Source organism: Centruroides vittatus, unplaced genomic scaffold (genome assembly GCF_030686945.1).
Source record: "Centruroides vittatus isolate TY-2023 unplaced genomic scaffold, ASM3068694v2 contig_355, whole genome shotgun sequence".
Lineage (NCBI taxonomy): Eukaryota > Metazoa > Arthropoda > Arachnida > Scorpiones > Buthidae > Centruroides > Centruroides vittatus.
The window spans coordinates 1,148,772-1,176,248 of NW_027122178.1; the positions used below are offsets into that span (position 1 = coordinate 1,148,772).

General features: G+C 27.6%; 1 protein-coding gene across 3 annotated transcripts in view; it reads right to left on the reverse strand.

Annotated features, from left to right (window-relative positions):
- Window positions 1-5,906: 5,906 nt before the first annotated feature.
- Window positions 5,907-27,477, reverse strand: part of LOC136974726 (transforming acidic coiled-coil-containing protein 1-like) — a 70,861-nt gene continuing 49,290 nt past the window's right edge. For all 3 annotated transcript variants that reach the window (XM_067269671.1, XM_067269673.1, XM_067269672.1), the window contains 11 exons: window positions 27,386-27,438; window positions 21,485-21,560; window positions 18,621-18,663; window positions 18,352-18,526; window positions 18,216-18,275; window positions 17,962-18,143; window positions 17,768-17,879; window positions 11,037-11,129; window positions 9,487-9,593; window positions 7,303-7,423; window positions 5,907-6,591 (listed from right to left, as the gene is read on the reverse strand). In XM_067269671.1, coding sequence (XP_067125772.1) covers window positions 6,526-6,591; window positions 7,303-7,423; window positions 9,487-9,593; window positions 11,037-11,129; window positions 17,768-17,879; window positions 17,962-18,143; window positions 18,216-18,275; window positions 18,352-18,526; window positions 18,621-18,663; window positions 21,485-21,560; window positions 27,386-27,438 — 1,088 coding nt within the window. In that variant the 3' untranslated portion in view covers window positions 5,907-6,525. The remainder of the gene's footprint in view (window positions 6,592-7,302; window positions 7,424-9,486; window positions 9,594-11,036; window positions 11,130-17,767; window positions 17,880-17,961; window positions 18,144-18,215; window positions 18,276-18,351; window positions 18,527-18,620; window positions 18,664-21,484; window positions 21,561-27,385; window positions 27,439-27,477) is intronic.

The following is a 27,477-nucleotide window of genomic DNA, read 5'->3' on the forward strand; positions in this document are numbered from 1 at the left end:
CATCTATCCATCCATCAAGACTTTTAACAGTCTGTCCTAAATTTTAAAATTTGTAACAACCGACTCGTGCAAAATGGTTCCAACTTGCCACTGCTTTCCGCTCTGTGAGCACCGAGGGCTTTTTTTAGCAAGCCCATTATGGGTTCGGCCAAGCCCACAATGGGGCGGCCGGGTGTTGAGGGACGGAGCCCGACTTATTCGAACGGACCCCCTCCGAAAAATTCCTGAGGATTTTTCAACCCGTTCGAATTCGATCCTGGGTCGCCCAAAGTGGCAGGCTGCCATCTTGACCGCTCAGCCATCCGGCCGCCAATTTTTATCAGTTTTAAGACGTAGCCTCAATATGCATGTAACACGCTGTTTTTTTTTTTTTTGGTTTACGTTAGAAAACCTTTAAACTTGTAAAAACATTGAAAATACTCTCTTTGTAATTTAAAATATAAAAATTATTACAATTATTAACACAGTGGGCGTTATGAACGAATTTCTATTAATTTCAAAATCAATTATATTGTCTATAGTTCTGCAGTATCTTAATGGCAGCGGAAAATACACGAACCTTCTCTGGAATCCTTCTCTGGAAGATATGTTACCGGCAAAACCCGATTTTACGCCAAACTAGTTTAGAATTATTATTCAAGTATTAATGGTTAAAATAAAATTAAAAGGCAACCAATGAGATTAACAATATTTATTCAAACATGGTCTACTTAATAATTATGGTAATTTATTAAAATAGGTTAGTGTGAATGTATGTCTCTTTAATTCGAATAAATAAATCCGGATTAAAGAGACATACATTCACGTTACGTATATACAGCTACCACATCTGCTGACATTGAGAATAGGTTAGGTTAGGTTAGGTTAGGTTAGAACGCGCGTCTTCACTGTTCCGTCTTCTGATTGCTGGACTCGGAGACGAGCCGCCACTTTCGATACGTAGGGTAACATTAACCCCGTTTTTTTCTATAATTAAGTAGACTATGTTTGAATAAATATTATTCATCTAATTGATTGCCTTTTAATTTTATTTGAACCATTAACATACTTGAATAATAATTCTAAACTAGTTTGGCGTGAAATCGGGTTTTGCCGGTAACAGATACAAAGGCAAAAAGCTTTAATTTTGAGGGTAGGGATGTTTCACAAAAAGTATAAATGTTAATAACGAATAAATTCTTCATTAAGTCAACCCCTCTTGAGATATGACACATGAAACCCTTCTATCTTCTTACCCTCTCGACCTTTAACAACCAAAATTTAATAGTATCAATGTCCTTATATACAACCCATCATGCCAAATTTCGTTTCTTAATCTTTACTCCATTCTAAGATATTAAGCAAAATAGATGCCAATACAGGTTTCAGGTGGTCTCAAAACGTGATTTGCAAAAAAATCGGAGGGTCAAATTCGACACGATTTCCGTTCTTTCCCTTGTTATATATATGATAACATATATTATACATAACATCCGTGAAAGTAAAAATGAGAGACATCGCTAGTGAGATTAGTAATAGGTGTTGAGAAATAAAAAAAAACTTGATATTTTTTACTCTGCGGATACTAAACCTTTCTTTTGACATATCTATCTGGATTTGGTCACACACACAAGGGAGGCAAGTAGTGAAGCAACAGACTAACCAAGAAAAATTCGTGCATTCGCTCATCTGTTTTCAATCCTGGCAGTAAGCTGACACCTGCTCTGGAGACTAAAATTTAAAGTGGAGAGAAAACAACAGGAAATATGATTTAAAAAACTCAAATTCAAATACATAGAAAAAGGAAATGGATGATCAGGACATATGACCAGGATTTGTATAAAAACAGTAATTACATCATTAAATCATATAATAATCTCTTATCGTTAATTTTGATCAAAGATAAATTTCTAAGTTAGAGATAAAAGCAAATTCAAAATATTCTAGGGACAAACTCTGATCATAGGAACCATAAACATTTAAATCATATTAAAGAAATGATCAACATAGTTGAAGTATTTGAATGAAATTCATCAATGTGCTATAACTTTTTACATTCATCCAACAAACAGATTGAAAATGCTAACTAGATTTTTATTTAATAATGTCAAGGAAGAATTTCACACACTATTCAGTTTTACTTTCAAGCTTATCTTCAAAAAGGACATTCATTGAAACTAAAAGACTGAAAAAAAAACTTACAAATTACCAAGTAATGTTTTATATGTGGCAAATAATATAGTACCATCAATAATATACCACAATTTGTAAAATTTATATTTACAGTAATTACTCAAATTATTTTTCCTGAAATTAAATATTACTCATCTCCAATTTGTGCAAAAACAAATACTGTACATGTATAAATTATTGATGAGGAATTGCTTTTAATTAGAGGAAAAATTTTAATTTATTACATAAATTTAAAATAAATTGTAGCACTGTTGTTTAATACAGTATATTAATACCTTGAGGTATAACTTCAAGTTCTAAAGCTAATATTTTTTTTTTTTTTTGTAAAAATCTCCAAGTCAAAAGTTATGTGAAGAAAATACCTGATTAGATTATCTCTACAATTTAAAACTAATATATAAATTTGTATATATAGTGTACAGTACATAGAAATATATTTAAAAATAGTGTAAATTATTGAAACATGCAAGTTCTGTTCATTTAAGTGAATATGTGGTTACTGAAATGAAATTATTTTTCCCTTTTCCAGTTTCAGTTCCAAAATAAACTTGTTCCAGGAACACATTTATTTTGTTCCTTGCAAAATAGCTAGTATGAACTACTAATTTATCAAACAGTTGGATGCACTGTCTGCTGCTTTGTGGGATATGATTAAAGTACTGTACTGTACAGATTAATTTGAAAATTTTTATAGATGGGTTTATGTTGAACACTTCACTACTCAAATGCCTCTATTGTGGCCTGCCTAAACTTAAAAAAAGAGCATTTACCATGCTCATCATAAGTTAAAAAGTCTTCTCTGTTTTGATTTCAAATGATTTCTGAAAGAATATCATGCTATTGCTGTTATTCAATTGAAAATAATAGCGATCATCAATATCAAACCACACTTAGAGAATTATTATTTGTTTTAATAATAATTTTCTTTAGTATTCTTCAATGTTATTCCTTTCTTAACATTTGAACCCAATAATTTAAAAAATTAATAGCAGTTTAATAGATGCTTTAAGAAATTTGTTTTCAATTTTTAATATAGTTTCTCAATTATACATTCAAATATAATTTGTACATATAACTAAAATATACAATTTACTATTAAAATAACTAACTAACAATTAACTGAAATATACAATTTATCTAAACTGAACATTAACAAAATTATTATACTAACTGCAAATAGTGGCAATAAATAAAACATTTTAGAATAAATTTCAGCAACATCAGCTAGTTAAGATCATAAAACAATCAAAGTACTTTTTGCTTTATAAAACTTTTTTTAATCATACAGAAAATTATTTGAATTGTTTTGTGTTCATAATGTCAACTAGTTGATATTGCTTCTGCATTTATATTACCTCTGTTCCAAACGAGTTTTTATATAAGTATATTTTCTTTCTGAATATTGACAGCATTTACCAGTATTTATATTTGATTGATAGAATAAAAACATTATAAAGAAAACTGATGTAAGCCATCTATTCAATTAACTTGAAAAGCACTGGAAAGCTCGATTAGCACAACTAATCACATTATATTGTATCTTTAGTTTGGCTCATCAAAACGCTATACTTGTAACTATTTGTACAATCAATATTATAATTAATTTTATATGACATTATACAGGATACATCACTGGTAGTAGGACAATGAAGCACTGTGATATTAAAAGTTTGTTTTCTTGCAAAAGCAAGGTTTTGTTACATAATCATATATCAACTAGTTAATCTCTGAACAATTTTCCATTTTGTGTTAACTTGTGCACCATCAATGGTGATGCACAGGTTTGTGATATGTTTGAAGCACTCTGCAGTGCTTAAAACATTGTCCTATTACTGATGATGTACTGTATCTTATATAAAAAGTTCATTATGAAGTTTAAAAAAAAAATAATAATAATAATAATTCAAAATGGTGCCCACAGCACTTTAAATGGAATAAAATGGTGTTGTCATTAATGGAAATTTGGCTTACAGCTTGTTTCATGAATGTTGGCTGAGTTCTGTAAAAATGCATAGTAGTAGGGACAAATCTATTTACTTAGTAAAGGGAACAAATTCTTTGACATGGTTAACATATGTGTTAATTAAAAGGGACTCTTGACTTTTATAAAACTTTCAGAGCCCCAACTGAGTACCATGCAGCAGCACTTGGCCAAGTTATATGAAATAATCTGTAAATAAGAGGTGGAAAATATAAACTTTGTAATGTTTGGAGCTGTTAAAACTGTATAAAAATGATAAACCTTAACAAGATATTACAATTAACCTGAAACATCAAATGTAATCTGAGGATATCTTAAAGAATAAAAAAAAATACTTAATATAAGCTAATATTTGTTTTTTTTTTGGGGGGGGGTAGAAAGTAGGATTAATTAATGCCAAATGATCAGGCTATGTTAATGGTTAGTTACTAATTAATTTGACTAGGAGGTAGTCAGATGTACTGCCATCTCATACAAATTTTAATAATTATAATTAATTAATTTTATTTATTTATTTATTTATTTATTTTTAATTTAAAAATTTCTGGAGAAAAATAATTGGGCCAAAGCAGGACTTGAACTTGCAACTTCTGATGCATTTGCCAATTATGATACCCAGATCTTTGATTCCAAAAATATTAATTTCAAAATAAAGTTAATTAATGTCATTTGGCATTAATTAATTAAATCAGGCTATGAATTATTGTTATAGAATTATAGTTATAATTATTGTATGAATTATTGTTATTGTTATTTGTTGTTGTTATAGAAAGTAGGACTATACAGGATGTCCAAAAAGTTACTGTGCAGTGGAAAATTTTTTAGTATAGTTTTAATAAAAGTGAAGTTTCACGTAGGATACTGCAATTTCTCCTACAGCAATGCTGAAAGTATCTCCCAGCAACTCCAAAATTCAGGCTGAATGAGATCCAAATATCTATCTGGCCAGTTTCCATTGGAAATTATGCAATTGGCAAAAAAGTCTTCCATAATCTATAGTCCAAAAACAACAATATCAGTGAGGAAACATTAATGTCATGCAGTAATGCAAGTGGAAATGCAGGACATAGAAGATCTGAAAGTTGTATGCAATGCCATACGTAAAACTTTAATGTCATTGCAAATTTCTCACTGCACAGTAACTTTCCGGACACCCTGTAATAAGCATTATTTATTACATATTGTACTGTACTTTTCAATTGAAATGTGACACTATCTGGAACAGAGGTAACTTTTAACAGAGGAACTATTTCATTTTTTAATAAAATGAATATTTAAAGTCATAACTAGGAAAGTTAAATCCCCCAAAAGTAATAAATTATTATAATTTAAAAAGTACTTTTCTCTTGGAAATCCTATTTACTTTATTCTAAAACTGTAAATAATGCAATTATCTTATAAAACATCAAGAAATTTGGATGTATATTAAAAATTTTTGACATTTATTAAATTAATATTATGATCACAGTTGAAGTTATCAAAAAATCTGCAGTGACATTTTAAAAAAAACTGATTCTTATGTAGAAAAAAAACTTATACAAAATTCTTTTGTAATGCAAATTGGTTTGCTTACTTCAATAAAAGCAAATTAAGCTCAAAATGGGAATAATTCTCAGAATGGTAAATAAGTATTACAAATAATTACTACTTACATACTAATTTAAAATTTTAGCTTCACATAGCAAACAGTTTAAAAATATAATTAAAACTTTCACAGTAATTTGTATCAACATTATATAATTTTAACAACAGGTATCAATGGAACTGTTTATTTGTATGAAATCTCAGTTTTTAGTGTACAGTAATGCATTTTTCTGAGCAAAGAACTTTCAATCTTTTATCATTTTCTAAATCAGAATAACAAATTAAAATCAACCAAATTTATTTACCCCAACAAGTCATAGGAGTGCATTAGTGAAAATGTAATGAAATTAATATTTCATCAAAGCATTCATATTACAAAAATTAACTTCAATTTTTGTAATTACAGAATACAAAAATGATACATATACTATTTAATATATATTTATATTTTTTTAAAACACTATACAAGAATGTTTTATTGTTTTAATCAAATCTTTTTTTCCTTTTGCAAAATATTATCAATGTTTATTGATTATGAATATTTCATATGACTTATATACATGAAATTATAGTTTTCAACATTAACATAAAAAAATTATAGATATATATGAACTGTTATGCTAGAGATATCAGTCTCTTGTTTTAATCTATGTGCCATTATGGCACAAATATAACAGTATTGCTGCAGAGCTTAAAAATTAACAACCTTTTATATATTGTCCAATGGACTTAAGCATCAATAAGAAGCATAATTACAACTGTGCCCTGCATGTTATATTTCACGTCTTTCACGTTTTTCCAACTTTTGCTATCAGTTCGTCACAGATATTGGAAAGTTCTGTGTTTTCTTTGTTCTGTAAAATGAAAAACTAATTTTAGCAACCTTATACTTATATTAAAAATAAATTATTTTTGAAATAAAAAAAACTTACAATAAACTTAATAGAGAATTATGTAATAAATAAAACTGCAAATATTGTAATGATACAAAAAAATATGGTATAATAATGCATTGGGGCAAAATCAAAATTAATTTAAAACAAATTTTAAAAAATGACATATACAATCAAACCTGTTTTTATGCGGTCTTTTTTTTGTGCGGTATAGTTGGCGACTAGTCTTGTGCAATTTGTCATGTCTCACGTTGACTTATTATAGCTAAATAAACTTATTATAGCAGAAATGAACTTATTATAGTAATATTATTGCATAAATATGCAAAAAATGAAATAATTTATTTTTTAAGTCAACAAAACACCACCTGGACAAAAATATGTAAAACAGACGACAGACGAGACGATGCAGTCAAGAGCTGACATCTGTTGTCAATAAATTCTATTTCGTACGGTTTTGAGTTATTTTCTATGTGAGACTTTTTTTATGCGGTCCCTATTGACCGCATAAAAAAACTACTTTTTTAATTGTGTTGCGAAAACTAATTTTTATAGCCACTCGTGAAGTTTTGTGCGATTTTTTTTTATGTGGTCCCTATCCACCACATAAAAACAGGTTTGACTGTATAATATTCAAATTCATTTTTTATGTCATACTGAAAATAATGTAACCTTTTGCTCAAGATTCCTTTCCAAACTACTTATTTTCATTTCTGCCTTTTTAACTTGTGCTCTCAAAACAGTTACTTCTGCTTCTACTCCTTTTTTAGCAGATTCAAGCTCTGTATTGGCACTATTTAGTAAATAGAAACATGAATTTTTTTAAATAAAAGTAAAATGTTATAATTTTATCAAAAGATTATATAACTTTTATATAAAATTTCTCTTTATACCTTTGATTAAAAATTTTAAATTCATTCTTTAAGACAAATTCATTTCTTTCATACTCATCATTTAATATTTAAAAAGAAAAAAGAAACTCTTACACCTTTATCATATAATATTTAAATATAAAAATTACTAAATGCATAAAAATTGAATTAAAACAAATCTTACTAGAGAATGTTAATAAAGTAAAATCTTAATATAACAGACCACCACAGTATCAAAGAAATTGATTTGTATAAATAAAGCTCATTTTATTGTGTTTACTCATTAGAGAGGTTGAGGCACACGTATTCAGCCCAAAACATGAATGGTGGACGGATGAGCGCCACCATGTGGCAATGCTATACGGTCAATAATGGCATTTGCTATGTCTAGAATGGTGAGTAGACGATTGGCTTAAAGTTCTTCATTTTTTGTGTTTGTGGTTAAAATAATAATTATTTAAGCATTTACAAATAATATTGTAAAGAAACAGATGATTTTAATCCAGAAATTATTTAATTATTCAATTTTTTAGCAAGTGACGTGAAGTGCCTATAGAATTTACATATATTTGTCTTCATAATAGCTTATCTTAAGGTAGGTTTGTTCTTCCACAGCATTTTCTACCATCAACAGTGTAATACGTTTGTAAATTTCTAAAAGTTAATTTTCCGAGCTGCTTTTGAATTTACATAAACCACTACTTCCTTCAACAAAAGTAGGAGGTAATTGTACGATAGGAGACACCACACTAATTAAAAATAATTATTTAGTGTTATTAAACATCCTATAAATACTTTTAAACAGTTTAATTTGTTTATTTACCTTTGCTGGTAACCCTCGATGTTAAATGTATCCATCATTTTTTCAACAAATTTCCTGCGAGTCAATGCACAACATTCACGAGTCACGTGTTGTGAACAAGCGCTGTAAGGTCTTTTACTTGGACTTAAAACGTCAGACGTGTACCGTATTTTATGGACTATAAGATGCACTATTTTCTTCAAAAAATTCCCTCCAAAATTCAGGTGAGTCTTATAGGTATTTTTTTTTAAAAAATTGCTTAAAAATTATGGTGCGTCTTATAGTCCGTAAAATACGGCACTTCTGCTTGTTATACAAGTTTAACGTTTGTACTTATGCCTCAACCTCTCTATTATTTTGAACTCATTTGTTATATCAAAAGTCCAATACGATTCAGTAAAATCATGTTAGAATGGATCTTGATTACAGACCTGGAGTAAATATCTGCAGTTTGCAGATATTTTCTCCAGATCCAGATGCCAAGTCAATGTGTTTTTGTCTCATTTTGGTCAATCTTTTACCACAAATATAAGAGGATTATACTGTATATAGAAATATTGACTTCTCCATTACTCTCAATTTTGAGGACAAAAGTCAATTATATAGTAGACAAAATTTTGTCTGTAAATTATATAAGCCAGATTTTTTGATTAAACTTTTAAAAAACTATATATTAATCTATCAGTAAATCTAAAGCTTTTCATTATCGATGACTTTACACAACAAACCCAAGACTCATTACTTGCAGAAAAAACAAAAACTAGACATAATGTAAAAATCTACATCAAAAGTAAATTTTACATTATTTTGTATTTATTTTTTCTAATGAAATAAATAAAATGACAACTATGACAAAATAAATAAAGTGACAACTAAATTCATTATAATGGAAGAACAGTGGTCTGCAAGACCTGAAAAATAGTCCATTATAGCAAATGAGTTTCCTTATAATTTTCCTATACTTTTAGCCAGACCAAAATCAGCCATCTGCAATATGAGGTCCATTATATTGAGCTATTACTGTACATTGTTTTTGAGTGGAAGAAACTTTATACATTACCAATATAAATTTCACACTTTTTAAAAAATTTTTTACTCTTTTGAATCCAAATAATTTAGTGATAAATGCAATATACACAAAAATATTTAGTATTTATACATAATACATTCCATTCTTCATACCTCTCTAATTTTTCCTCTGTGCGTAACCTTAATAAATCAAATTTCTGTTCTTGCTGTTTAATTTTATCCTGTAATTCACTACATTGGTCTCTTAATTTATCTTCATTCTACAAAAATATTAATTAGCATAATTATTTCTTTGAATCTGATATAAAGTATTACTAAATGCAATAATTTTGAATATGATAGAAATTACTACATTTCAAACAAATACATCAAATAATAATAAATCTAATTGAAAATTAAAGTTACTATTTATTATAAATTAATTACAAACTGACCAAATTATTCTAAAAATTAAGTACATAGATAGTTCTTAGTTAATGCAATAACATGTTACTAGAAAACAGCAATGATATTATTTTAATCCATATTTTAATAAATTATGTTAAAACAAAATTGCATTAATTTAAAATAGATTAACTAAGAACTATCTCTGTATTTCAAATTCTAAATTAAAGAAGTTATTAAAACTGCCAACAAAAAATGATTTCCTGTCAAGAAATAATAAATTCAAAAGTAATACAAGTTGAAATTTGAAGTGGCACAATAAATTTTTTAAGATATGCTGAAAACATAGTTGTTAAAAATTCTTTTATAATTTATTTATTTGAAATATAAAAGAAGCACACTGAAATTAAATGTATGATAATCAATAATAAATTATTATTGTTTTCAAAATTAAATTTTTTTTCAAACATTTAATTCTTAATTATCAGTAAGTACTACAATCCTGCATTAATTAATGACTATTAATAGTAGCAACAAAATAGCCCAATTTAATCTAGCAACTGTTTGGTTGAGCTGAGATGTTTACATACATACATACATACATACATATATATGTATCTAATGATTAAAAAACAGTTTTGATAATGAAATTTCTTGAGACAAGACCACCAATGTCTTCAGTAAATTACTATAATTAGAAAAAAAAAAAAAAAACTAGGATTCAAAGAAGTTAATAACAGCGCTAACAGGATTTTCAACTGAAAAATGAAGGTATAGATACAAATTAAATTTTTGTTCATTTTATAATGTTTAATTAAAAATGGAACCTTGGAACCCACCCCATCATTTTCCATATATTGTAAATGCTAGTTTTGACTTATATAGAACCACTCTATTGCATAAATTAAGAGTTAAATATACAAATTTTAAAAATACACCTAATTATTCAATTTTAATTCTCAATTTAATTTTTAGGAAATGTAGAATACACACATTAAAGCATAAATATTACTCAATAAATATATTTACGAAAGTCACAAAGTGAATTTTTAAGTTTTAGAAATATTAACCATGCATTACATCAATAAAATCATATTTTATTTCCTTACAGCAAACTCTAACTTTATTTGAATATATTATTTCATATAAATCTATGCTAACAATCAGAAATGTCTAGCCACTTCAAACAAAAAACATTTCTGGCAAAATTTCTCTATACCAATAATCAGAAAAATGTTCAAATGAATTTAATTTTACTAAACTTTGGTTTAGTAAACTTAAGTTAGTTTTAAAACCTATAGCATTGAAATACAATTTACCTGTTTGTAACCCTCAAGAACACCCTTAGCTTTTTCATATCGCCGATGTAAATCTGCAAAAGCAGATTCTACATTTTGTAGATCTTCTAATGCCTAATAAAAAATATCAAAATAGCATAATGCAATAAATAATTTAACAAAAGACATAATGCCATAAAATTTTAATAAAAAAATTATAAATTAAAAGATTTTCATATAATGTATTACAAATTATATATAAACATAAGTTATATTCTTAAATGTTATAATTAATGTAAACTCAAAAGTCTCTAAAGAAACTTAAATTTTACATAAAATAACTTTAAAATAAAATTTTTTACAATTGCTCATGCCATTTATATTCTATAATATTTTGAAATGAAATGAATATATACAGTAGAGACTCGTTAATCCGAACCCCGGTAATCGGAACGATTTTCTGTCGGACTGTGTCGTGCTGAATCAAACGTTTTTGATACTAAATTTACTTCTAAAGTATAATTTTCATGTTTTTAATAATTTTAAATAATTTTAACGATACGATAGCCTCGATTATAATTATAAAAATTTTCGTTAGGCTTAAAATCAATGAAAATTTAACACGAAGTGACGGAGAAAAATCTGAACATCGGACAGGTTGATATATTTATTCGTACATAATCGGTAATCGGAACAAATCACTAATCTGAACAACCCCAGTCCCCAATTAATTCCGATTTTCGGTTCTCTACTGTAGTACTCTATAATGAAATCATTAACGAAAATGCAAAAGAACTTCATGTTAACTGATAATACAATTTTACACTTACCGTTTTTTACAGACTATAAGACACACCTGAATTTTGGAGGCAATTTTTCGAAGAAAAAAGTGCGTCTTATAGTCCGTAAAATACGGTATCACATTTGGATCTGACTAATTAAAATGAATAATTCATAGTATCTAAAACTTATTAATAAAATTTAAAAACAATCATTTTCCTACATCATATTTATGTCAATAAGATCCACAGAAAAACATTCTTCAATGTACATTTTATGTTACTAAAAGAAAACAGCAATTACATATTTAAGCCAATACACAAATCATACAACCTAATTTTCAAAATAAATTACATTTGTTATAAAAATTATTCACATGTTTTTCAGGAGATATTATAAGAAAGCAATTGTTTAAATGAAGAAATTATACATAGAATGTATCTGTAGCATCATATGTATGTGAAATTAATCTCAAAAAATATATACAAAAGTGCAAACATAATGAAAAATAGTTAACTTGCTAAAATACAATTATTAAAGAACTGATTAGAAAGTATATTCAAATACTTTTTCAGAGATGCCACTCTGAGAAGAGGGCCATTAGTAGTAGTGGGGATGGATGGGATGTGCTCCCCCTTCCACTCCCAGCTCCAATTTTAAGATATTTATAAACTATCTTAATTTGATTCTAAAATAAGTTATAACATTTTCAGATCATCATCCGAAATAAATTATAAAATTATGTTATGAATTTTATAAATGTAATTAATATTTTTTTTTTACTTAATATATAAATATACACAGTCAAACTTCCATATTACAAACTTCTATATATAGCAAATTTTTGCATTGTACACTGCTCTTTCAGCTAAAAGTATATGTAAAATTGCTTCTAAATAACAAAGTTAAATTTCTATATAACAAGCTTTTTAATTTGTAGAACCATTAATCATTAAAAGTTGATTACTCCTTCTGGGTTGAGTTCAAATTTACGTTCAATTTCAGGTATCAATCTGTAAATCCTTTGTAAAACTGTGGCCCAAGTGTGAGAAATATTGGTCATTAATTTTTAAAACCATCATTTAACCTGTCCCCTCACAGCTACTCTTGTAAAGAAGAAAGAGAGAAAGATTAGGTCCAAATGCTATCATTGACAGATAAACAATTTACAATTACAAATGTCGAAAATGTTAGAAAGGTGATAATTTCACAACTGCTGGACTAATTTTTGAGGTACTGAGATTTTATTTTATTTAGTAAGTCATCCAGTTGGAATTTGAAGAACTGTTAATGTACTGTTTAATTAAACATTAGTAAAAAAAATTAATGTGTTGCAAGAAGTTTTAATAAAAGCTCAAAAAAGAAAGACATTATAGCAAAGTTTGGAATTCCTGTGAGTAATTTATCAACCATAACAACAAATCACAAATCAATTTTGAAATTAGCCAATGAGGTGAGACCTACAAGAAAATGTGCTAGAACCTGTGTTTACATCAATGTAGATGAAGCGGTTTTAATGCTGTTAATAAGTGTGAAGAAAGAACATTTTTTAATTATTCTGTGCAACAAAAAATTACAATATTTTAAACAAAAATGTAGTTGAACTAAGTTGTAAGTATTTTAACACAAATGTAAACTTATTTAAAATTAAAACTGTGTTTATATTATGTTATTACTAAAAGATGACTATTTAGGTGCAAAAAAAGTGCTGGAAAAAGGCTGAAAAGGGGCAGAAATAAGTGCAAAAACTTACATTTCAGAAAACACAATTAGTTTTATTCAAATAAAAATCTGTTGTTGTACATAATATTTATCATTCAATGTGTTTTTCTGTAAAGTTCATTTGCTTGTCTCCTAACAAATGTTTATATATAGAGGATCTTTCTACTTCTACAGTAAGAAGTGGAGCATATAGTGTTTTAATTCTCTGATTCATGTCTTTACATTGAACAAGTTCTTAAATATCTGGATTTTTCCAAATCAACTGCTCAAGCTTTTCTTTTGCAACTCCCTCTAAACAATCTAAAGTTTCTTTAACTATTCCCTACTGACATTCTATAGTACTTCTGATTTCTTCCAAACTTTTTATTGCTTCTACTAAGAACTTAAATGTGTACTGCATAAAGTTTCTCTTCCAATTTTTGGTCTCTTACAACCTGTTTAATTTTATATATGATGGCAGTTTCTGGTTTCAACTGTTTAAGTAATTCTGAAATCTGAAAATTTTCACAATGAAACACTGCAGCATTTATCCAAGTTCCTCAGTGAGTTACTATTGGAAAAGGTGGAAGAGGCAGACTAATAATGTCCTTATATCGCTAAACTCTTGTTGGGCACTTTTTTCATTTCAGACATATATGAATTTACTACATAGTACTCACTGCAAACACATTCACACACTTTATGAATAGCATGGGCTAAACAAGTAACATGTTCCATATTTGGGTACTTTCCTTTCAAACTGTTAAAAGCAAGAACTATGTATGATGCTTGGTCTGAGAGAATAAGAATCATATTGTCATATCAAATTCAACCTAGCCAAAGCTTTGAGCATGCATCGTTAAAAGCTTTTATGATGACTGTGTTGTTTGGTTTTTCAAAAAAATGTTTTCAGCAATATAGATTTCACATATTCACCAGTTAGAGGAACTACCAAGATATTTAACCAATACCTATTTAAGACATCAGTAGTCTTATCCAAGATAAAGCAGTCTGGATTCTCACCCACAGTCCTTAACACTTTTTGGAAAGTTGCCTGATAGACAGAAGGCAAGTAATTCTTCCTAACAGAACTTTCATCTGGCAATTTCTTTCCAATATATTTTTAAACATAGGTTGATTGAATTTCAATAATGGAATTCCTGCCCTAATAAATGTTTCAGCAGTATTAAGAAAAAATTGATTCTTTGGAGAATTGACTGCATTTTTCAAGGCCTGTCCAATAAACTGTTGCTGTCTTGAGGAAGTTTCTTTCACGGATTTGTTCTTTTGATGTTTTGTACTTCTTATATGTTGCTGGATCCTAGACCTTTGATGTTTTTCAGCAACATTTACTGTCACACTGCAGACATCACACAGAATAAGTTTTCCATTGGAAATAATTTTTTCATTTTTAAATTCTTGTAAAATCTCACAAAGTTTGCCTTTAGTCAATCTTTTTGCCATTTTTCAACTCTCCAGTTCCTTCATCAATGGAAATTTTGAATTCTCTCTCTACAAGGCACCATCTGGTTTTTAACGATAGATTTGTGCTAAATATATGTGGGGGTTAAATGAGTGAAATTCCTAAACTATTAAGAAAATAAACAAGGGGAATGTAGACGAGAGGCAGACGAGGGGAGATGAGAGGGATGACAACAACGCTTGAGAAAGGCAGGAAAAGACAATCGTTAGAGAGATGTCTATTTTGATGACAATCAGATCATAATTATACTATACCTTCCTTCATTGTTCTATTCCCTACATAGTTTCCAAGATTATTTTTGACAGTATTCTTAATTTTATAACATTTGTAATGAAGAAAATCCCATAAATTGCTTTTTAGTAATGATTTCTGACAAATATTTCTATTTAATGTTTTTATTACTATGTATATCACTCTTTCAAACAAAATCACAATTCTCTAATTACATTAAAACTTGAGTTTCACTAAATTTTGACTTCTCTTACTAATCGTTAATCCCTCTCACTGAGCAAGGCATGAATGCTTCAGCACTGGTAGCAATCATATTACCTATGGAATTGTCATTTAAGTACAAATATAAAAAGAATAACTACAAAAAGTGCTAAACATCATAATAGATGCAAAAAGGGACAACACTAAACCCCCACTATCATCTGATATACATTTATTTATAATATTTATGCTTAATTCAGATAGTTTTTAACACTCCCTTAAAATAAAAAAAAGGTGTGGTACCTAAAAATCCAGTCTTTAGTTATTACTGTATATTATATTTATATTAATTTAAATTATGTAAAACAATAAAAAAAACTTCATTAAAACAATACTTTATTTATCGAAATGTGTAATTTCTGAATAACGAAATTTCCCTAAAGTGAATTTTTTTTAGGATTTAGTAACTTCATTACATAGAAGTTTGACTGTATATATAAAAATTCCATTTTATCACAGTTCTTAAAAAAAGAGTTCATTTATCTTTATAGCGTCACTAAATGACCTATAAAATATTAATTAAACACAACCCAGAGCCTTATACATTTCACTCTTTAACCATAAACCACTTGCACAGAGAGCATGCTACACACAAGCGAGCAGAATTCTGATTGGAGGAGTTTAATGAATATAAAAGAATTGAACAATGCAAAGACACTTATTTTTAATTAATTGTTTAGTTAATTTATTATTAAATATATTATATTTGTAGATAATGTATCTTTCTTTGAAGATACAAATAGCTTATACCTCGTGCATGAGTAAACTGAACCATCATTTCTATTTTTATGAAAAATTGACACCAAACTTTAAAACAGTCAACAAAAAAAACCTATTTTTATTTCAAAACTCTTTTCAACACTATTTAATGGGTTAAATTATGTTGGCTCAAATTAAAACAAAATATTCATTCATTCCTACAAAAAATTTGCAAATTAATTTAGTGAATTTAAAAAATGTTTATTTAGCTATTTAATCAAATAATTCAGAAAGTTTTATAATCACTTTATAAACATATATTCTTTTATTTCTCATATTTTTTGTAGATATATTTTGACAATAATGTTTTAAAATTTATTAAAAAAAACTGCTTGTTATAAAGAAATTTTACATTTTTGAATGTTAAAAAGGCCATAAATTGATCCATCATGCTAAAAATAGATTATCTGTGATGCTGGTGACAGCATCTGTTACATTTGACTTCAATTTTTATTTCCATTAATCAACATATTACATCAAATTTATAATTGTATATGCCATCCTATGATGAAAACATATGCTTAAAGTATTCTTTTCATTTAATACCCTTTATGTTAATTTTTAGATCCTGAAAATATTCTGCATCCCTGCATATGTAAAAATTGAACAAGCATAATTTATTTTATAAATTTGACATAATACATTATTTCTGTCAATTATCCTTCCTATTGAATTTTATAAAGTTTCTCCATTTTTCAATTTTGTAGTTTTACTGATTATGTAATTAATGTTTGTGTAATTAATCAATCTACACTATCATGGATGAGAAATAAAATTCTTTCAGTATGTCTATGATGTAGTTAAACACACACACACACACAACAGCTTTCAGTTATGACGAGTGTGTTTCAAGACTGTTGAATTATCATCAATTGATGTGATGAGATTAAGAACATTTAGTTGAAAATTTTTACATTACTGCTTTATAAATCAAGCTTTGTAATGCACTATTTTCCAGCATGTGTGATTTTGATGTCAGAAGAGTACATGTCATTTTTAGATACAAGTATGAGTCATTTTTGAACAGGTCTGACCATGCAACTTGGTCTTACACAGGAACAATTTTTAGGCAAACCCTTAGCCACTTGCAAACTGAAAGGACTTGCTGTCTGAACATTCCATGTCATTGGTTTGCGACTTGGCATATTGGCTATTCTATTCAAACAAATCTACACATGTTGTGGCATTAGTGCACTTATTTGAGAGCATAAAAGACCATTCTGTAGTTTTTAAAGGATTATCCATGAGTCCATAATTTACACTTGACTTCCATAGAAACTATGGAAAATCCATACTGTATGACATCTGCTTTTATTTTCAATAATAATACCATCAAGACTCATTAATGCAGAAGAAAAATAACAGAATAATATTCTGTTCTGTTAGGAAAACAATTCCTGCAATAACTATAATTATTCTGAATCTGAATAGTGTTCTAATTTTATTCATGTAATTTAATGTATTTATATGGAGTAAAAAAAAATTTAATAATAAAGCAATAAGTTTAAAACTCTAATTATTTTAATGATTAGTAACTGAAAATATTTAAAATACTTACTTGGTCCCTTTCTTTAATCAATCTTTGATTTGTGGCTGTCATTTCCACCCTTTCTTGTTCTTTTTGGTCTTTAAACAATGAAAACATTTTTGACATTTCTAATGCAACAAAACTGAAATAAAATTGAAATTGTTCAATTAATTAATTAATTAATTAAAAATAGACAGAAATTATCATATATTCTTTAAGCAGACCTTGCTACTGCTAATGCTTGCTTTAGTGCAATGTTCTGGTTTTTTAATTGTTGTTTTTCTTTATCATATAATTTTTGCTTTTCGTTCCACTCCTTATCTTTTTTTATTAATTTTTCTTGATACAATAATTCTTGCATTTTCAAAGCTTGATTGACTTCATCCTCAGAAAACATTTTTGTTTCCTAGAAACAAAATTCATGAAGTAATTATTAGCATATTATGTATATTTAATTAATACAACATGAATTTCTTACTTGCAGGGGATGAGAAGAGCCATTATCTAATTGCTGATTGGCAGGATTACAAGAGTCTTTCTATTTGTAGGATTTTTATATATAAATTTTAAATTAAAAACAAACAATAATATTTTGATTGAATAAAGTCATTAACCTTTTTTGGTGAGGGGCTGAAATCAATCAATTTTCCACTTCCAATAGTCTGTTTTTTTGCCATATTGCCAACCATCTCTACAGAAGTTTGATCATTTCTATCACTACTTTTATTTAAGTGTTTTGGTGAAAAATTGTCATCAATCTGATTATTTACACACTGATCATCTACACATCTAAAAGAATTGTAAAATTATTATTATTATTATTATTATTTATTTATTTATTTATTTTATAAACTAGTATTTCATATTACAAATATTTGCATACTTGTTTGATGAATCACTCTTCTTATTTCCTGACTGATGCTTAACTAAAAATACAAATTATATCATTATTTTTCTACTTGTTAAATTTACAAAATGATAGAAATTATATATTTAAAAACAAAGCGCATAAATAGGAAAAGAATACAGACTAGGATCAAATTATTTCTAAGTATAAAAAATTAATCTAAGCTAATTCAATTAAAAAATGAATGAATTTAATAATGTTTCATTAAAAATTTTGGTTTTTATTTCTGAGATAATAAGCCATATTTTCTCAATTCTAAACCATGAGTTTGAAACTGATTAAGTTATAAAAAATAAACTGTTCCAGAACAACAGGGTGTGCTGAATGCTGCTATTGATATTAAATACAACCATTTTAATTTATATCTTGAAAGATGATAAATTTATGGTATTCTATAGCATAACATAACATTGTTTCAGAGAACTGTTAGTTAAGATAAATGAGGCAATAATCATCCTCCTAATAAGCTATAGACTCTTGTTCTTTTCATCACTATAAAGTGAATTTAGAAAACTAAAAAATAATTATATACATTTAAATGATAATCATAACTTGACTATGCACCAACTGAACATGCTGCTGACATGCTTTTCAAATCCTATTTAGGAAAATCATCATAAAAAGTTTTAATTGGCATAAATTGGAGCTTTTGTAATTCCAAGTAACATTCTGAATAAAAATTATTTGTTTCAATGCAATTTTATCCTTACAAGCATAAAGTAAGGAATAAAACTGAAATAGCCCTGTGAACTTTGACCTATTGACCTAGAAGTTTTGCCAGTACCTCACTAATAACAAGACAGGCTTAAGTTTAAAATCTAGACCTGGGGCTTTCTAGACTTGGTAGTTTTTTCTCTAGGAGTGTCTGCAGTGTTGGATGAAGACAACAAGAAAATACAACTTTTTTGGCAATTTTTTATACTTTTCAATTGCTTATGTTTCAGCAACTGCTTTATAGAAAATCTTGAAATTTTGCACACTACTTATGAAAAGAATTATCTTTTGAATGAGATATTTGGAATTACTTCAGGTGTTAAGGGCATAGAAATCAACCCCCAAAAATCAGCACTCTGATTCCAGTATATATTGTCAGTCAATGACTGTTTTACTTGATGGGGAATCATTGCAATGACTCTCAATCTCCGTGTAACATTCCCCAAACAGTAAGTGAATAAATGAAACAATGTCAGCATCCTATCAGATGGTTTAACAATTACAATTCATCACCAAGGAGGCACATCTTTTGTTTGAACAAGTTCTTTTTTAAAAGACAATTTTTCATATTGTGTCAATTCTGCCTTATTTATCAAATAAAAATAATAAATGTTAAAATAAACTAAAAAATGTAAAAAGAAAATAATTTTTTAATATTTTGATTTTAAGCTTAGTTCATATAGAAAACAAATCACTATGAAAACAAATACTTTGTGAACAGCAACATTCATATAACATAATTAAAAAGTAAATTCTTTGTAACTACTGTTCGTAAGTCTTTTTCTCTCTTATTTTGAGAGATTACTTATTCCAATTAGTGGAAAATGTTTTTTGCTAGTGGAAAACTTGTTAAAATGTGATTACAATTCTCAAAACAGAAAAATTTACTGGAAAGAATGTTGCTGTTCAAAGTATTTGTTATGTTTTCATAGTGATTTGTTTTCTATACGAACTAAGCTTATAATCAAAATATTAAAAAATTATTTTCTTTTTACATTTCTTAGTTTATTTTAACATTTATTATTTTTATTTGATAAATAAGGCAGAATCGATACGATATGAAAAATTGTCTTTTAAAAAAAAACTTGTTCAAACAAAAGATATGCCTCCTTTACTTGGTGACGGATTGTAATCAACATAATTAATTTTGGAATTTTCTTTTAATGTGTAAATGGACAAAACCAACTTAAAAAACTTATTGTTATCAGTTATTATTTTGGCTTCTTTTCATCTTTATTTCAGTTGAAACAATAGAAATACGACACGGTTTCAAGTTATCAAAACAAGTTACAGAAACAGAAACAGCTGACTTCATCTAGTGCAAGAAATGCATACAGTTCGACAACAGAACATTACCAAACAGAGAAGATACAAGTTGACTGAAGAAGGGCATATTAGGCCCGAAACGCGGAATGTATATGTGTATCAACTGAAATAAAGATGAAAGAAGCCAAGTGGTTGCTGGATTATACTGCATCGTGTGTTAGAAACAAGTTATTATTTTGTTTTAATTTGCTATATTCACTTCATTGTTTATTTTTTCATTTTGTAAAATGCCAGTGAAAATCAAATTTACTATGTAAAAATAGCTAATGTAATGTGCTTTCACCTTCATAGTAAATATCTGTATAAACTAAACTTAGTGTTTTCTACAACCAAAAGGATCTTAGCAATCAACTTTGGAATTCATTTCATCACATATTATCCATATATAATTTTTTTTTATTCAATTTTTTTTTCTGAATTTTTTTCAACACTTATCATCATCATCATTAGATAAATAAGTGAAATAAAGTAATTTGCTAAAAAAATGTTCTTGTTTAATAGATATTTTTTAATCTTTGACATAAGAAATTAGATATCTTTCTAGTAATCTATTTCACATCTAGAATGAAGTATAACAGAAAAATGGTGTTTTGATGTATGAGATGAATTTTCTAAACTGCATACCATAAATGTCATGATTTCAATGGATGCTCCACAGGTACAGTTATTGAAAGATTTTATTTGTTATAACAATTTTCTGCAGGATTCATTGTTTCAGATTACAGAGAGAAACATATTGTAATTTGAAAACAAATTTGATCACTAATTTAAAATTTGAATATTTAAAAAAGTTAACAAACCTGGAGAGTCTGATTTCAAAAGTGGATCAAACTTTACATATAACGAAAATCTTGCTAAAGTTGATTCTTGTAAAGCCTAAAAAATTTAATATAAAAAATCAAATTATGTAGCCATAAGACCAAATACATTAAAATATAGTGTGCAATCATTAAAAAAGTATATTACTATAACAATAATTTTCATATCAACTTTTCATTAAAAAATTTAATAAAATAATAATAATAATAATATTCTGTCAAAAAATTTTCCTTACAGGAAGTAACCAAATATACAGCATGACACAGAGCATACTAAACACCTACAAACAACTCATATATTGAAATTTCATAAACATGTACTGTATAAGCTTATCCATTATTTATTATGGTCAAAATTCGTACCTCCTAATGATGTTATGAGTCACCTTATTCACAATCCCCAAATAACACTGAAGTGCTACAAAAACCCCTATTTATTTAACAACCAGTATGATTCTAAATAAACTAAAATAAATAAAATGAAAGCATTGATTATGTTATTCACTACTATAAAATAAACTAATACAAAACGAGAAAAACAAACATGGAAATTATCAGACATTATTTACTTAATAGAAAGAGAACAGAAGTTAGTTGAAACAATAAGCAAGCAGAACATAATTTAAAATAAAGTAAAATAATTTAATTAATGAAATGTAATCACAGTGTAATAAATAAAGATTACTAAACTGCACTAGAATAAATGATACTATTCCTAAAAAAATAAATATAAGAGTGTGAATGAAACAAAGGAAATGAAGACTGGAACCTATAAGCCAGGAGTCACCAAACTTTTTCACAGTGGGCTGGATAACTGAGAAAATGACGAACATGAGTCGCATAACTATTTTGTTCAATACAGTATACTGTATACACAAAAAATAAAGATAACCAATACATTTATTTACCAATACACAAACCTGATGACAGCAGCAGCAGCTTGTAATCACTTTTCTTAGAAACTTCATTGCAGGTACTGTACTTACACAAAAAGCACTCTGATATCCAAAGTCGCAGAAAGTTGCCAAATTTTTTTATTTCACTGATTTTCCTAAATATTATATTACTGTCAGATGCAAAAATCAGATTAGAACCAATTTTGGCATTTTTACTTACACTTATTTTAATTTTTCTACATATTAAGTTTATCTTCAATCTATGATATTTCCATACAAATAATTATATTTTAGCTCATTTGTGGCACAATGCAGCAATGAGCTGGATGAACTGACCTCACAGGCTGTAGTTTGGTGACCCTGCTATAAGCCATCTAAATGGCATATACAATAATTGTGATAGAGTATTTTGTCTTGTAAAGTAGGTTGTATTGAATTCTTGTATAAAAGAATCATACTGTATATAAAAAATGATAGCTTATATTTAATTTTTCTAAAAATATTGATAAACATTTTTATTTAAAGTTTTTTGAAGACATTATTTTATCATTTGATGCCTGATATATAGAATACAATGACAGTAAAAACAGAATACACACAATAGTTACAATTTCACTTTTTAAAAACTTTTCCTGATCAAATTCCATCTTTTTTCTTTCTCAATTACCTTTATTTCTCTGAACAGATAATCAAAAGTTATTAAATTTTATTAATAAATGTGATAAAATTTTAAAAATCTTAAAATATAGTAAGCATTATTGCTATTTAATATTACCAAGCAGTTTGAATATCTATTTGGAAAGTTTCTCTGAGTTTGTTTTACTACTGATGATAATTAAGTATTATCTGAAGTCAGCAATATTTTGCATATTGCATTTAGAGAAATTTCATTGTTGTATCAAAAATGTATTTGATACAAATCAGCTTTTTGACAATTTCTTAGAATTTTATGAAATATCAAGTACTTTGAGCACTAACAGGGTCTTTTTAATCATATTCTTTGCAGCATTAGTGCCAATTTTTGAAACACATTGGGTGACTCAAAGTGGGAAAAAATAACTGTAATAGTTTAAAAATAATTGCTTGTGACAATCCAATAGTGCCATAGTAGCAAGTTTTGGTACTGATTTTTTTTATGAAAATGTCTTTTATATCTCCTGAAATTTCACCATACCATGTTTAGTTGCATTTGAAATGCTAAATATCTTTGTAGAGACTGTCAAATAGGAGTACAAAGAAGTATTATACTTGACAAGTTCTTTTCTTTATTAATTTTTCCTGAACCATTTAATGCTTGAATAAAATGATTCAATGTAAATTAACATAAAACAAAATATAAGTAAACCATTTGTCATTAAAAAACAAAACTTTGTTGTTTAAATAAATTTTGAAATTTATTGAATGAAAAATATTTAGTAATTTAAAAGTACTTAATTCATAAGAATTATGATAATACTAGCAAGTGGACTCGGCGTTGCTTGGGCAAAATTAACGATAGTGAAAATTAAGATTATTACATTATAGTCAACCTTACCCGTTTTCACAGAATGCAAGAATTGGGATCCCCTGTTTCCAGACTAATTAGAGAATTTTTAGATGGGTCTAAAAATATGTTCGATTTCCTGCAAAAACGAAAAAAACCACATCTGCGTCTTGCACGTCGCTTTCTCTTAACAATTTCATTGATACTTGACACTTCCATCGTTACGTAACAGTTCCATTGTTGTTGGAAGTGTTAAGCCTTATTCCTGTCCCTCTCCCTTGTGGGGAGGAATTTTGAAAAATCCCTTCTTATTGTGCATTCTTGTGACGTACCCTAACTGTGCACCAAATTTCAACTTTCAACTCCTAACCATTTGGGCTCTGCGCTGATTATTATTATTATCATCAACTCGTCTCAATTATATATATAGATTCACTAAAAGTTAGTAGGTATAATCAAGGGTACAGAATATATCCAATCACACAAATGAGGTTGAAGGGAAATTAAAGAAGTACCAGGAACATTTTAAGTAGAAAAATATTATGGCAATAACTGCAAAAACATTACAATAATAATGTAGTAGTGTCTCAGCTAAGCTTAGACACATTAATTTGGAAAATTTGCCAAAGTATGGAGATCTTGTGTTTTAAAAGTGAAATTGGAATATAGTTTATTTTGTTTCTGGTCAGTTCAGTCACTTGTCACTGTTTAATTAACACAGTTATACACATGCATTTGGATAAGTCAGTCTTGGACCAAATCACAGATGTGAGTTTTACAAACAACTGAAACTGAAACGAGAGTTGTGAAAAAAATTAAAAAAGAAAGTATGTTTTTATTTCAAAACTCTTTTTGACATTATTTAAAGGGTGAGAATTTCATATCAGCTTTTATTAAAACAAAATATTCACCATGAAAAATTTGTGATTAACATAGTGAATTTAAAAAATTTCTGAACTGTTGATTAAATAGAAAAATAAAAGTTTTATTGTCATTTTATACACATTTCTCTTTATTTTTTGTATTTTTCTTTTGTAGATCTATTCAAATGTTAATACAGTAGAGTCCTGCAAACTCAACTAAATGTGAACTGAGAAGGTGTCAAGTTATCAAAAATGATGAGTTTTGCAACATAGCAATGATGCTAGTCTAAATAGCAACATTTTCATAAAGGTATTATATGTATTAACTATGCACTAATAATGAATATTTCTATTTGTAGTTAAATTTTAATTTAAAAAAAACATTGGTATTCAGTGATTACATCTGGATTAGTGATATTCATGCTGTGTCATTTTTCACTGGCACCTTGGAAAATGGATTATATTCTTTGTTAATGCATGGAATTGATTCTATTATCAAGTGTTGATAGTAAGAACTGTAACTTATTTGATTCTAGTATTAAGTTACAGAGATTAATTACAAAAATTAGTTACATGTATTTCTTTTTTTGGATAACATGACAAGTTTTACAGATTGTTGAGTTTCTGAGACTCTACTGTATTATCTACTATATAAAACTGAAAAACTGGGAAGTCTGTCACAGTAAGCCAAAAATGACCACTAGGTGCACTCTAGCTATTATTTAAATTAACAATAAATTCAGTTTTTTGCGTAACAATATTATAACAATAAATACGGTTTTTTGTATTTTTGACTACGTTTTAGTAGGGTATGCCATGAGAATGCACATTAAAAAGGGATTTTTTAAAATTCCTCCCACAGGAGAGAGGGTTAAGGATTAACCCGAAGAACTCGGCTTCTACTGTACTATTTTAGATGTGGTTTTTTGCGTTTTTGACTGTGTTTTAGTAGGGTACACCATGAGAAATTCAGTATATTGTTATTTTTATGTGTAATACGAATTTATTATTTATACCATGGAATAACACCACTGCTGCTAGAATGTCCACTAGGGGGCGTCCCGGGCTAGTAGTTTTATAATAAATTTTAAAATATAAAAACATATTTTTATTTTTATGAAAAAGTGACTAACGAAAAAGTAAAAAAAAAATTGTGCAGTTCTTAATTAAAAAAAAAAAAAAACTTGCATGACTTATCATCATAAAGAAATTTTGCATTTTTGGACATGATGAACATTAACTAACTACCCATGCTAAAAATATTATTCATCCTATCAACTTCAATTTTACTTCCACTAAGTTTAAAACTGTATGCTACCCTACGATGATGACATGTACTTAAAGTGTTCTTTTAATTAAAAACTTTTTTAAGTAAATTTATCAATTTAGTGTTGTGTGACAATTAATAGGCCAATTTAATTACATACATGATTTAATTTGAATTTTCCAAACTACAGTAGAACCTCGATTATCCGGATTGTTCAAAATAAACAAAAATTTTATGGATTTGCTGATTTGCACACAACGTCTCATCCAGCACACTAAACTTTTTAATACATTTTGCGTTGTAATAAAAATATAACTTGACATACATATTTATAAATAATTTATATTCAAATTACATCATTTCTATGGCCAAGGGCAACGTAAGGCATGGGTGACGTGGGCCACCGCCTAGGGCCTCACGCCTCGAAGGTTTATGCATTACAGTACTTAAAAGCCGTGAATGCGACAAAAAAATTTTACTCGTCATAAAATGATAAATAGTTTGCCTTTTTATGAATAAAAATTTGACAGTTTCAACTGCTTTTTATTTTATAACATCCGTCTTCTTGCGCCACCAGAGAGCCTGGCAAAATGTACCTTGCCCAGTGTTTAGATGTCACCATGAAGTGGTTTGAGAGCCAAAAAGAGTGTAACTCAGGACAACTTATATGTCTTAAAAGTATTCGCGATTTAGCAGCTTCAAAAAGAACAGCTAGCTTTAAACAAAAATCGAAAATTGAATTTCTTAAAAAAAAGAATTTAATATTAAAGCTATATGTAAATCTAGACAAATAAAAAGTATTCATACTGTATGTACAGTACATGTCTTTCACTGTCAATTATTATTTTTTTGATTATCCGGATTTTTCCTTATCCGGACTACCTTCATCCCCAATTAGTCCGGATAATCGAGGTTCTACTGTATATAGTAATAATTATAAATTAGTTCATAAAATGTTTTATTTTGTATGTTAATGTACAATAACCTTCAGAGAAATTTATGACCCTAAAAATATTCTTTAGCCTTGGATATAATGTATTTGTATCATAACACAGAACAAAATACAAATCTTGGTTTGTTCATCTGATAATCCTCATAAGTCATATAACAACAACTCACTTCCATGAGAAAAAATTAAACAAAAAACTTAATCTAACCTTTTCTGTTACTGAGAATAAATAAGTTAAAAAGTGAAAGTTGCAATCAAAATACAAAATTTGATAAATAATTATTTTTGAATGTTATAAAACTGACATTTCTTAAAAATTTATTACATAGGATTTCTGGAGAACTCTATTAGAACACCTAGCATATTAATAATCTTATTTATAACAAAACACAACACAAAGGATTATAGTGTTAAATAAAACTTACCGTACTATTTCCTGCTTTTTGAAGAAATTCAAATGCAGAGGGATCTTTGAAAACTAAAAATAAACAAAGCCAATAATTAAATAATGTAATAT